General features: G+C 43.1%; 1 protein-coding gene across 9 annotated transcripts in view; it reads left to right on the top strand.

Moving 5' to 3' along the window:
• Positions 1–13,988, top strand: part of sptan1 (spectrin alpha, non-erythrocytic 1) — a 34,670-nt gene that overhangs the window by 1,070 nt on the left and 19,612 nt on the right. For 8 of the 9 annotated variants that reach the window (XM_019272178.2, XM_027286553.1, XM_027286549.1 and 5 more), the window contains 13 exons: positions 8,590–8,829; positions 9,034–9,159; positions 9,644–9,784; positions 11,166–11,446; positions 11,538–11,682; positions 11,777–11,931; positions 12,113–12,248; positions 12,358–12,459; positions 12,592–12,729; positions 12,828–12,938; positions 13,066–13,143; positions 13,275–13,635; positions 13,786–13,967. In XM_019272178.2, the coding sequence (XP_019127723.1) occupies positions 8,593–8,829; positions 9,034–9,159; positions 9,644–9,784; positions 11,166–11,446; positions 11,538–11,682; positions 11,777–11,931; positions 12,113–12,248; positions 12,358–12,459; positions 12,592–12,729; positions 12,828–12,938; positions 13,066–13,143; positions 13,275–13,635; positions 13,786–13,967 (2,193 nt within the window). In that variant the 5' untranslated portion in view covers positions 8,590–8,592. Of the gene's footprint in view, positions 1–2,796; positions 3,015–8,589; positions 8,830–9,033; positions 9,160–9,643; positions 9,785–11,165; positions 11,447–11,537; positions 11,683–11,776; positions 11,932–12,112; positions 12,249–12,357; positions 12,460–12,591; positions 12,730–12,827; positions 12,939–13,065; positions 13,144–13,274; positions 13,636–13,785; positions 13,968–13,988 lie in introns of those variants that run through there. The other variant, XM_019272179.2, reaches the window with a different exon arrangement.

Raw genomic sequence — 13,988 nt, forward strand, 5'->3', positions numbered from 1 at the left:
AAAAAAACAGCTGGATAGAACGTTGTTAGAATGTTGTTGGAACGTTATGGCGCTATCTCATACGTCCAAATGAACTGTCCCAGCCACTGACTGGCTTTGTCAGGGTGGTGTCAAGTTCTTTACATACCAGCTGTCCCTCCGCTGTCCCTGCACTCCACAGAGGAATTCAAACAGCAGTCTGCAGCACACAGCCTTTCACATGGTCACATAGCCTGGAAATGAAATGAGAGTACAATTAACTGCTGAGATCACAAGCTAAGCTTCCATTGATCTGAATGTGTTAAATGTTATTGGCCAGAAATGTGTCATAGTTCTTTAATAAGCTTGGGGGCAGTTACTGGTATGGTGGGCATTCAATTTCGTATAGGGGAAAAAGGTGTGTTACAGAAACGTCTTGTTGAATTCAACTTGACTGTGTGTGTGCGTGCGTGCGTGCGTGCGTGCATGTAAATGTTGCCACTGGCACTTCAAATATTAATGTCACATGTTTTGTCAGTCACAGTCTTAGCAGATGCTTTTAGAGCTGGTAGAAAGTCAATATGAGTATGGATGCATCCATCCCTCCATCACCTGACCTGGTGAGTCTTCTGATGGTTGGACTGCCTTAGAAGACTTTGAACTGTAGGATGCTCTCCTGTTAGCCAAGTGTAAAGTGGCAGCAACAGGACATTCATTAATGCACCCTTTCTAAGATCAGCAGAATTCTCGCCAGCGCTTTATATGGTTGCGGCCCGCTACGCTAAAATTTCAGACCGCAACGGCAATTTCCCCCCGTTACGTTATTTTTAATATAGCGTAACGGCTGTTTTCAGTTTTCGTCACCATCGTCAAAAGTTTTTTTTTTTCCTGCGCACTTCAGCAGTTTTCAAGGTGTCAAAATCAGCTGATGTTTGCTTGGTGCTGTCTTCCTACAATGGTGTAGCCGACGTTTGATGAACCTACACATGCGTACTCTGCGCTGTTGATTTTAGGTTGCTAGGAGACAGATGCCTGGAAATCAGTTCCCCGAGAGAGAGAGAGGGAAAAAAACGACAACTGAACTCCCGCTCGATTCCCAGTGATAGCTTTCTTTTGAGCTGGACTTTGAGCTGGACTTCGGTGAATGTCATAATTATAACAATGAATGACGGACCCCCTCGCAAAAAAAGAGACATTCGTTCTTTCTTCATGGTCAGAAATGTAAGTGCACCAGTTATACATGCTTTCCATCACGCTTGAAAACTTAACCAACACTTTGATGAATGGAAACGTCTACCTTGTAGGCAGGTTTAGCAATGACAGGACGTAGGCCCTATCGGATGATTTTTAGTGCTAATTTAGGCTACTGGATCCCACTGTGGCTGACATTAACACACTAGTAATCTGCCTGCATGCCATCCATCATTATATTTCTATAAGGAGACAGACACAAGAGAGGTTGGAGCAGATGAAGGACATGATGCTCACGCATTTCTTAATTTCTTAATAGAATAAAACGTGTATTATCTCTATTGTTTGTGTCTGAGTTTACATATCTTTTGACAACACCCTTTGCAGGTAACACACTGCCAAGATCCAAAGATGTAACAATTTAGGTATATTTAGGTATATACAACATAAAAAATGCAATTTATTCCCTCCAGGTACCTCAAATATGGCCCATTTTGGGCACAATTTTTCAAAATTTTCGCATCATCCGCACCATCCCCCCGCTCGGTGGCTACGCTCCCTCGCCTTACCCCATTACTCTAAAATAAAATCCTGGTGAGAACCCTGATCAGCAAGTATAGGCTTAAAATTGATAGCATGAGAATAATCTGATGACAATAGTAATTATTATTTGATTAGAAAAAATGTACACAATGCATGTCACTGTTTGACAGCAAACTCCCAGATGATGATGATCTGTGAGATCAGCACTAATTCACTACAGTGAATTAAAACAGAATCTCAATCTGCACAGCCTGAACGCCTACAGATTGTATTTTTTTCATCGTAACTCAAGTGTGACCATGGCCCAAATAGAAAGTAGGCCTCCGTGTCTCCAGGGCTGTCAGGTTTGGTGTTGGGCCTGCAGATACAGGACAGACCGCTAACTCATTGTCATTCTACTGCTGGCATGAACTACTTTCAAAGGCGACATGGCCGATCTAGATATAAAAAAACACAAAGACAATTTAAATAAGTGTTTTCCTTATTAAAATGAATGAGACTGCATCAGCTCGTCAGCCTATTTGTGCAATAACAAACAACAGCACTTGCAAGGCTCTCATTATTCATCTTGACATAATTCCATACATAAACACACAGCAGTGATGTAAGCTTTCGCTTTCCTCCTAACGAGCTAACACTTCCCGGTAGATGATGTGACTTGAGTGGATTGAGGATTGGATTGCTGTATGTACTCATCTAAGATTCTTCTGAAACATTATCCTGATACATGCCAATATAATGCTTCCTGGAAGCATCTCCTGATTCTGACTACTCACTGCTGATTGCTTCCTAACTGACTGTGTGATCAATGTTATGCCCCATGCAGACTAGCCTACACAGATACGCAACATGTCGACCTTTACTAAACCCAAACTGAAGGTAACATCCATGTTTGTTTGTCTCACTGTGTGCTTTGTGTGTTTTTGTGTGCCTGTGTGCCTTTTGTTTTGTGTCTGACAGAAGCTTCCAGAGAAGTACAGGGCAGTGGCGATGTTGTTTTGCTGAGTAAAGAAAGGGGGGAGAGAGAGAGAGAGATGCAGGGAGGGGTAGGAGGTTCACAGCAGAGAGACGCATGGGCTGGGCTACATCTTGGCTTGCTCTTTTGTACAGCATAGTCACTGCAGGTGCAATGCGTCTGTCTGTGCTGCGTGGTGGATGAGACTTTGCTTCTTCAACCACCATCAGACCGATAAGGAGTGCACTACAGGCGGTGCATATGCTGCTGCTGCTGCTGCTGGTGACTATGACTTGGCCACAGATGTAGCCTTCTGATCATCCAGGACACAAGAAAAACTGAGGAGCAAAGACTAGAACAATTTCATGTGTGTATGCCTTTGTTTTGTTTTCATCCTGTTAAATGATTGACTGAGATCAGTCAGGATGAAAATGTCTCGTTGGTTTCATTTGAATGTTGTGAGGATTGGGTAAGCGGTGGCTGATGTGAACTGTGCATGCGTTTGTCTGTCTCTGTGTCTGTTGGCCTTATTTCAGACTGAGCTAGGACTGTGCCTCACTGCTGTATAACTCTATTATAGACTCTGTGAAGAACATTAGAGACATTAGTTTATGTTTACTGCATGTCTTTTGTTGGTGATGTTCTTTGCATGAAAATTAAGTGCGATCTTATCTTTTTTTTTTTTTTTTAAACAAAAAGATATTTGTGAACCTTCATTGTGCTCTCTAAACTCTGACGCTGTTCTGAGATTAGTTTGCATACTCCCTGAAGCCTGCTTGTTAATTGTAGTAGTCAGAGGCTACTAAAACTGACCGGACAGGAGCTTCTGTTGATCTTGGCGGGCCAAGACTCAGCAAATATTGATAAGTTGTGTTTGGCCTTTACTGTGGATTCTTCTCTAACACTCAGAGTTGGTTAAGGTTCCAAATTTGCTAAATGATTTTTGCTGCCTACAGTTGTGTCAATTTCCTGTTTTATCTATCGGCAGTTATTGTGAAGCTGTACACTATATATTTCACAAGTCATATAGACTGGTTGTACGTGCTGTAAAGGGAATGTCAGCCAGAAAAAGACGGGGTGTTGCAGTTCTCTTCCTCCTCTGTTTCTCAGTATGGAAATAGGATTGCCTAATCTCATGAGACTCTTCCATTTCCTGCAAATTCCTTTAGCTTCCATCCTCCCTGTATGCTGTCAGAGTGACCCCTATTCATAACAGATGGTTCACCATAGTAACTGAGTTGCTAAGTGAATGACTTCATACATTGTGTTCTGTCTCTCTGTCCTCCCCCTCACTCTCTAAACTAAACCCATCGAGATCCACCCAGAGCCTGCTTCTGCTCAAAGTGTCTGCCTGTTAAGAGCGTTTTCCCCTTCACACTGTCCTTTTACAGTTTAGACCTGCTCTATATAAAAGGTGTCCTGAAATGCCTTCTGTTGGGGCTATATAAATAAAATGAAGTGAATTAAATCACTCCTCTGTGGACCTGTGATGATGATGACATAGGATTTGGGGAATGTCTATGCAATTTATTAATCTGCTGGAAAGATGCTGTATTCTCTGATGTCAGGGTGTAGCCCTACTTCATGGAAACGACTACGCCCAAGACTGCTTTACACTTTCTGTACTAAGTTAACAAGCTTCTTCTGTTCATTAAGTGAATGCATTCAGACTGAAGTTTTATCAATATCGATATGCACCCTCCGTACTGGCTTTTGACTTCATGAACAGCTAGGTGTGTCAGATGGACCTCGTCTGACCCCGTCAGACTTATAGTGAGCTCTTTTTAAATTCAGAGCAGCTTCGCAAACATAAAAACCATGAACACACACACACACACACACACACACACACACACACACACACCTACGCACATGTGCAGTAGTGGTAATCGGCATCAGGCCTGACTTTACTGTACCATACCACTATACAATAACAGTATCATGGCTACCCGGCAACGAAGCTTCAAAGTGTGGGAGCATTTTAATAAAAGTAGTGAGAAAAGCGTGCAGTGCAGCATTTTGCAAAGCTGAACTTGCTTATCATGGAAGCACAACGGCTATGCATGAGCATCTCTTCAGATGAGAAAGCATGTCATTGTGGATGATTCTGAAGAGGGTCTGTCGTCTCAGTAAGCAAATCGGCTAGTTAGCTGCCAATATTAGGGTAAACAGTGAGCTTTCTTGCTACTTACTCATCGTTACGTTTCAGTGCTAAAAAAGTCCGGTCTTCTTTTCTGGGCAGCTTTGTGACCAAGCCGACAAGGTGCACATCACGCCAAGCCAATGTCCTGACCAGCTAAATCTTCTTTTCAGCTTTTCTTTGCATCCCTGCAACCTCCACCCCATCAGAGCGGATTTTCTCTGCAGCAGGGAACATCTGCTCTCAAAAGAGAGCAAGCCTTTCTCCAAGCCATGTAGAAATGCTAACTTTCCTGGCCATGAACCTTGTCCAGATTGGGATTAAGTAGTGTCAGAGTGTAGCAAAATACAGTTGTGACTGAGCACAAAATCCACTTTTCTTATACTTGAGTGAGGCCAAATTTTTATTTTTGTGAATAATTCATTCAGGTGCCTACCTCATTTTATTTAAATGTAGCTATGTTTGATGCCAGAGTCATGACAGACACCTAAAACCTGAAGTATTTATTTTTGTATTGTTTAGGCCAGTGCCTTGTCTTATTTTACTCAGCTGTTTGTACTTTATGCTGCTCTGTTGAAGAATTGTCTGTTGATACAAGCTTTATATCTCATTAAAGGGTTAATGAGCTATCATCTTAATTGTTTTTATTTTCAGTTAGCACATACCTTAAACACTTCAAGCTGAAAGCTAATGATCTGATCAGATGCATGCTGGTGTGATAAGCTGTATGTTTTACAGTCAATTTACGTATGATCCGATAAGTCAACTTATCGAAAAAATAATCAGTGATTAGTCGACTATCAAAATAATCGTTTGTGGCAGCCCTACTGCCAGGAAGGATGCACTGACATGAGGTAATTCCTGTAGCGTGTGTGCAGTCTTTTTAATGGGATGAATCGATAACCATTGCCTTCCATTCAACCACCTACAAACACGGCAGAGCACGATTTCTCTCAGCACTTAATGGCAGCATGTGATCTGGAGTGCTTCTAAAAATAATGTCTGTGCAGTGGCTGTTTGAGAATTTGTAGAGAAATTCTTAAAGATGGATGTCCAAGCTGTTCACTGTCTTCATTATTGATACAGATTATTCTGACAGTTAATTGGATTTTCTATTATTTACAATAACATCTAGTAAATGCCTTTTTATAAATTGCATGTCCACTGACACATGCCTTGTCATCAGTAGGTGCATTTTTAAACTGGTTGATGTGATCCCTGTGGCAGCTGTTGTGTGCAGTAGCTAAGCTAGCAGATAGGAAAATACAGTTCTTCAGACTGCAGTGCTGGCTCTGAGGGAGAACATTCTTTATTCCTGACTCCCTCCAGGAATTGTTTCAGCCCTATAGCTCAGGGAGCATTACCATCCCTCCACACTGACGCAGCCACTTTTTCCGCTTCGAGAAAGCTAGTAAAAATGATTTGGCATTTGCTGTTTCAGTGCTTGTAAAAGTGGGTAATTGAACTTTGGAAGGCTGATGGCTTTGAGAGTCACATGCACTTCAGAGTTCCCACCCAGCATCACATGTAAATATGCCTGTGAGAACTGGCTGAAAGGGGGTATGGGTCATATGACGACATTACTGCTGGTTCATATCAGTGTGTGTGGGAGGGGGGAGGTGTTGCTGAAGTGGGCAAACCCCATCAGAGGCAGTGAGGTGAGAAGAGGGAAAGCTGTTATCTACTGATACATGACGGGAGGAAGTGCTATCAGCAGTTGCAGGGCTGTGTTTATGGGCGTCAGAGAGCTGAACGCAACCCCGCTCTAAGTTTGTCGACTTCTTCAGAGGTGTTCGAATCATTAAATCCCAATCTGACCACCAGACTGTACATTGAACCTAATATTTTTTGAGGTAACTAGTCCTCTTTAAAGCTTGCTCATCTTCACATTGAGTTGGTAGGATTGTAAAGTTTTGCTGTGTCATTCCAGTTTTCAAACTGTTCAGATGGCATGTTCACTGTCAACCACTGTACCATGCAGATGACTAAACAGGGAGGACATTTCAGTAATTCCAATTAATGTGTATTAGGAACCAAAGTTAATCAGTAATATGGATACAAATTGTAGAGGGATGCTGCAGTTATCATGTTGTCTAAAAAAAATATGTTGCAAACAGATAAATTGTATACATTTTCTGCAGACTGCAACCTATCCATGGTGTCCTTTTAAAAGTTGTTCATCTGGGTAATGGACTGCTTCGAAGCAGGTTGGAGGTACACTGATACATACTGTCAGGATATCATTGCCATTTGGCTTAGCAAAGGTCAGTCCCCTTTTCCAGAGTGCTGCGTCTTATCTGATTGTGTCACCAGTGCAAAGTGTTACAGAGGGGGTTGTCTGGGATGAGTAGGTGAGTATGTGCAGCCCTGTGATGTTAAAGTTAGATGAAGTGTCAGTCACATTTGTCTGTCCCCTTTTGCTGACACCACTGTGCAGAATGAGGCTGGGGCTAGTTGAATCCCCCGAGATGATTTAAGCTCTCTGTGAACTGGGGCAGGTTAGCAGATGGGGGAGGGGTCCTGAGTAACATTCTGGACAGTCACTTTTTTCAGGCTGTGGTTGATGCCACCAATCGGCTTTATAGTATATTCAGTGATTCTGTATTGTGTGTGTGTGTGTGTGTGGACACACTGGGATACTGGCTTGTCTGGAAAACTAATGGTGCCTCTGGGGACTGAAGCATCTCTGTCCTCTGGCTCTGGTTTTAAAAGCCCTGCACTGCTGACTCCACTAATCCTCCTATTGAGTGTAGACATGGACCAGGAGACTGTCTCATATCTCTCCATCGTTTTTTGTTTCACTGTCTGCAACGTCAGCAAAAACCAGCGTTCATCTACATTTAGTCCTGGCACACTCCACACACACACCACTAAGCACCCCCACCTCACCCCATCTAGGGAGTCAGCTGTTGTGCTCAGGGTTTGGCTGACCTTGGTTTAGTTGGACGGATCAATATTTCTCTCTCTTCCTCTTTGTGTCTGTATGATGGCTGAAATCTGAAAGCACTTGCTGGTGAAAGACGCCAGACAACCACAGGGTGAAAGTTGCAGTCTGATTCTGGTCATTAGTTCCACTGATAATTGCCTTTTATTTTGCTTGTTTGAATGGTTTTCCTCTGAGCTCTTCAGTCTGTGTGGCAGATAGAATGACCCACAGTTTGAGGCTACACTGTCCATGAGGCCATGGGGCCGGAGGCACAGTGAGAACAGAGAAGCTGACTGCAGCGTTCCCATTGTGTACTGAAGCCTGGCTACTATTCACATGCATGTGGAATTTCCGCCACCACCCCTCTTTGGCATTTTACTATTTCAGCTGTTGGCCCCTCGGTTGCTCAGCTTGAGGCAGGATGGGAGGGGGGGTTGTTTAGGAAAACAGTCTTGTTCCTGACTTCTTCCCAGCCAAGTTTCTGTTAAAAGAAAAGTTCTTGGAGACACAAAAAAACCCTTTCTCTCCTTTGTACTCTTTGAAAATATTTGTAAGTTAATTTGAAGAGACATTGGTGGTCTTATCAGGGAAGATGGAAGTGTCAATGAAGCAATAAACCCCTTCTTTGTGATTTAGAACATCCTTTCTCCTTTCCATCTTCCAACTTGTTCAGGTCACTTTTAGTTTGAATAACTTGTTGAATTTTAGGGGTTTAGCTAACTGGTAAGGACTCTTTACACAGCCATCAGTAATTCTGTGCCTTATAGTGGATCTGCCATGGTGTAGTTTAAACCAGTTTAATAGAAAAGAGTTCAGCACTGTCAATCATGTTCAGCATTTACGTATGAGTCCTAATTATGGTGTTTTTTTTTCCAGAAAATGGACACTGCAGGGGGCAAAGTGCTGGAGACAGCCGAGGACATCCAGGAGCGCCGGCAGCAGGTGCTGGACCGCTACCGGCGCTTCAAGGAGCTGTCGATTATGCGGCGGCAGAAGCTGGAGGACTCTTACCGCTTTCAGTTCTTCCGCCGTGACGCCGACGAATTGGAGAAGTGGATCCAGGAGAAACTGCAGATTGCCTCTGATGAGAACTACAAGGACCCCTCCAACCTACAGGTTTGTCTGTCTGGTTTTTGTCTTTCTCTGCATACGGTAGTTGAAGCATATGAGACTGTTGACATGTCATCAAGATGAGCTTTTTTAATCAATATTTTGAAGCTGCCATCAAGTGTTTTGTTGATCCTTCACTTGTCAAATGCTCTGACTACAGAAGACATGATGTCCATGATTGTTATGTTTATATTTTTGGTGTCACCACAGGGTAAACTTCAGAAACATCAGGCCTTTGAAGCTGAAGTTCAGGCTAACGCTGGGGCCATTATCAAACTGGACGACACTGGAAACCTCATGATCACCGAGGGCCACTTCGCCTCTGAAACCATTCGAGTAAGTGATAATTCTCATCAGATGATTTTAGATGTGATCGCTCTGACATACATATGTTAAGCATATGCATATTTCCTGAATATTTGGTTCCCCGTTAACCTGCTCCATCTGGTTCAGTCCTACACGCCTTACCGGACACAACAGAGACCAATAGTTACAAGTGTCAATATGGCTGAGTATATACAAGTAGGTGTGAGCGGTGTGTGACTCTTGAGTGCTGTGAAAATTCTTCCAGATCCAGCTCTTCACAGCAAGCGATCTCCTCCTGTCATTGTGTGATGGACTGACATATTTTTGCATTCTTGTGGGTCAGTTCATGAAAGATGCTGCTTCTGGGAATGTTTTATGTTCCGAGTGTTTTTTTAGGAAAATAACTCCAACTTCAGGACTCAATTTTCTATTTTAGATACAGACACAGGCATAAATTAAAATGTACTTCCCTCTTTGCACTAACATCTTCGTTCCTTTCCCTCATGTGCACTAGACCCGTCTTGAGGAGCTGCATCGCCTGTGGGACCTCCTGCTACTAAGGACCAAGGAGAAGGGCATGCGTCTCCTGCAAGCCCAGAAACTGGTCCAGTACCTGCGTGAGTGTGAAGATGCCCTGGACTGGATCACTGACAAGGTTAGCAGAATGTTACCAAAAAAACTAAATGGCTCCTCTGCTACTGGAGAGAACAAATGTTTAATATATCTCTGTGTTCAGGCCCTTTCACTTTTCCTCTATTTATTTGGCAGAAGCAAAGAAATGTTGTTCCTGTTTTTGCTCTTCAGATGCTTCAACAAAAAAGAGCTGTCCTCATTTTAAAGACACTGTAACTGGAGTTGGAAGCGAAAAAGCTTGCCTGAGGCCAGTGGTGCCAATTAATCTGAGTGAGGGATGAAAATTAGGCTAATTACGTCAGGTAACATGAGGTCAAGCTGCACCAGTAACTAAGCAACGACATTTCATAACTCCTGAGTAATAATGAGCTGGAGCTGTAAATGAAGTTTTATTTAATCTAGCCAGTAGTCTTTATTGGCTTTTCACATAAAAAAATGTCAGAAATTACACACAAATATATAAAGTATACTACTATATGCTCTCTATAGATATTGTGTTATTTCCTTTCCCTCTCACAAGCCTTAGCTATTCTCTGCAGTTTTCATAAGTCTGAATGTACCTCATTGTGGATTAAGGAAGTTCTTGATCCTCTGCACTCTGCGTACAACAGCAACAAACTTTTCATTCTGACAAATAATACTATCACATATTGAAAACACAGGATGTACAGACTGAACCAAACTAAGAGAAATGAATAGAACCAAAAATATAAAATAATAAGAGGTTCACACCTCTTCATTAAGAGGTGTGTGTCAGCTCTTGTAGAGTTGTATGAAAAAGGGTCCAAGTCGTTGTGAATTGTTGTGTGGTCTCTGTGAGATTAAAGTCTATGTAAAGGCAATTCCATGTTTTCTTTCAAAACACAATAAATATGTTGGAAAATAGTTTCTGAAAACATGTGAAAAGACATTGAATGATATCTCACTGAAATGTGGAGTTAGAGGTTTAAACAGTTTTTTTTACCAGTTTTCAGTCCAGGATTTTGTCATTATTTTTGATCATTCAAATTTGGCTGGGTGGTTAAAAACACCTTCTTCTTTAGTCTGACAGAGTCAGAACACAGATTTATTTTGACTTTACACGGACTTCTGCATGGTTTTTTTTTTCATTTTTTTTATCTCTCACTGCTTTGAGTCAAACTGGAAGCAGAGAATTTTAAAGAATCTTAAAGTTGACTGAATTCTTAGGTGCCTGCTGCTCAAATGTTAGCTGTAAGGAGATGCCAACAACAACATTTTGATATTTTTATGATTATAAATTACCTCATTCAAACCTTGTCAATTAAATCTAATGGTTAAAAATCCATTTTCTATATCTTTAAAGCTTAGAAGTTTGACGCAAGTGTTCATATAAAAGCACTTTGATACAGGCCTCAATATTGTTCATACACTTCCACCTGTAGGAGACCATGGCCACTTCTGAGGAGCTGGGCCAGGACCTGGAGCATGTGGAGCTCTTGCAGAAGAAGTTCGAGGAGTTCCAGACAGATTTGGCTGCCCACGAGGAACGTGTGAATGAGGTGAACCAGCTGGCAGCCAAGCTCATCCAGGAGGCTCATCCTGAGGCCGAGCTCATAGTTCGCAAGCAGGACGAGGTCAATGCAGCCTGGCAGCGCCTGAAGGGCCTGGCCCAGCAGAGGCAGGGCAAGCTGTTTGGGGCTGCTGAGGTGCAGCGCTTCAACAGGTAAACATCAGAGCAACATGTGGACAGCCTTTGTTCTTTCTGCATGCTAATTGTGTTAAATACAAACCTGTGTGTTTGATTCCAACAATAGGGATGTGGATGAGACCATCAGTTGGATCAAGGAGAAGGAGCAGTTGATGGCCTCTGATGACTTTGGTCGTGATTTGGCCAGTGTGCAGGCTCTGCTCCGCAAACATGAGGGTCTGGAGAGAGACCTGGCTGCTCTGGAAGATAAGGCAAGAAGACACAGAACATTTATACAAAACAGTCATGACGTTTAAAAAACTTGATTCTTAATGTGTCTCCCATTTTTCCTTTTCTTTCAATCAGGTCAACACATTGGGCGGTGATGCTGAGCGCCTGCAGCAGACACATCCCCAAAATGCCTCCCAGATCCATCTGAAGAAGGATGAACTCATCACCAACTGGGAACAGATCCGCACTCTGGCTGCTGAACGCCACGCCCGCCTGAACGACTCCTACCAGTAAACACTAAACACAACTGTCTGCTGAGCCACGACTCAAATATATGATACATCAAATATGCTGCTAATGTTTTTTTTATTTAGAATATGAAGAGCTCTGTGAGTATACAGGGCTGCACCAGAGTGCCATTCATTCTTCACAGTCTGCTCACTCCTGCCCTCTTGTGAACGTCTCTTTTAGCCTGCAGCGTTTCACCGCAGACTTCAGGGATCTGACCAGCTGGGTAACAGAGATGAAAGCCCTGATCAATGCTGACGAACTGGCCAATGATGTGGCTGGAGCTGAGGCTCTGCTCGACCGCCACCAGGAGCATAAGGTAAACCATGTGACCATTTTAGCTTTGTCCTTTTTTCCTTTTTTAAAAAGTTGAATACAAAATAAAATGAATAAAACATTAATTTCACATGTTCTCTTTTGTTTCACAGGGAGAGATCGATGCCCATGAAGACAGCTTTAGAGCCACCGATGAAGGTGGCCAGGCCTTGCTCAATACAGGACACTATGCCTCTGAGGAGGTCAAGGAAAAGGTAGAACAGCATCCAGACTGTACTTTTATTCTTTTGTGTGATATTCTTTTCCTGTATCTACGGCAGCACACCACCATGTACCATGTTTTAACATTTAACATGTTTTAATGGTGTGTTGTGTTCTTTGTGTAGTTGGGCATCCTCTCTGAGGAGAAGGAGTCTCTGCTGGAGCTGTGGGAGGTTCGCAGACAGCAGTATGAGCAGTGCATGGACCTGCAGCTCTTCTACAGGGATACTGAGCAAGTTGACAACTGGATGAGCAAACAAGAGGTAACCTGACCGATGCGTTTCTTCAGGGAAGAATTACCTCAATGTGTGTGTAGTTGATGTAAAGTGCCAGTTTTTAACACTGTGTGTTCATGGTACAGGCTTTTCTCCTTAATGAAGACCTTGGTGACTCCCTGGACAGTGTAGAGGCACTGCTGAAGAAACATGAGGACTTTGAGAAGTCACTCAGTGCCCAGGAAGAGAAGATCACTGTAAGTTCCTACAGTGTGTCCACAATTCATTTTTACAGTCACAGCCAGATTTTTTGCACTTGTTTCTAGTTTTCTGCTGTAATGAAATGGGACACACTTTGAATGTATTGGTGTTGTACATCTCTAGGCCCTGGATGAGTTCGCCACCAAACTAATCCAGAACAACCACTATGCCAAAGAGGACGTGGCTACCCGCAGAGATGCTGTAAGTACCACTATCTGCTTTGTATAAACCACCTTTTAAATATGAGCCCTGATGGCTGAAGCAGCAGGACTTTATTTCTCTCAGTATGAGCTCAGCAATAACACACATTCTCTTCTTCTGCACATTCATAGCTGCTCAGCCGCCGCAACGCCCTGCATGAGCGTGCTCAGTCTCGTCGCGCTGCCTTGGAGGACTCTTTCCACTTGCAGCAGTTCTTCAGGGACTCAGATGAGCTCAAGAGCTGGATCAACGAGAAGATGAAGACGGCCACAGATGAGGCTTACAAAGATCCCTCCAACCTGCAAGGCAAGGTGCAGAAACACCAGGCTTTTGAAGCCGAGCTGTCGGCAAATCAAAGTCGCATTGACGCTCTGCAGAAGTCTGGCCAGGAGCTGCTGGATGGAAAGCATTATGCCTCCACTGAGGTGGCTGGCCGCATGGAGGAGGTCAGCTCCCAGTGGAAGAAACTGCTGGAGGCCACTGAGCTCAAAGGTACTGAACATATAAACCTGTAACATCTAAAAATAGATGCTGAAGTACTGACTTAAAGAATAACATAAATATCCAAGAATAAATCTTACTGATGGTAAGAGGACAGTCTGAACTGAGTTTTGATTGTAACTTACTTCCATTTTATTTTAGGCATCAAGCTCCGTGAGGCCAACCAGCAGCAGCAGTTTAACAGGAACGTTGAGGACATTGAGCTGTGGCTGTATGAGGTTGAGGGCCACCTTGCTTCAGACGACTATGGAAAAGACCTAACAAGTGTCCAGAACCTGCAGAAGAAACATGCACTGCTGGAGGCTGACGTGGCTGCTCACCAGGTACCCAACGCTAGATACACA

Source organism: Larimichthys crocea, chromosome I, assembly GCF_000972845.2.
Source record: "Larimichthys crocea isolate SSNF chromosome I, L_crocea_2.0, whole genome shotgun sequence".
Taxonomy (NCBI): Eukaryota; Metazoa; Chordata; class Actinopteri; family Sciaenidae; genus Larimichthys; species Larimichthys crocea.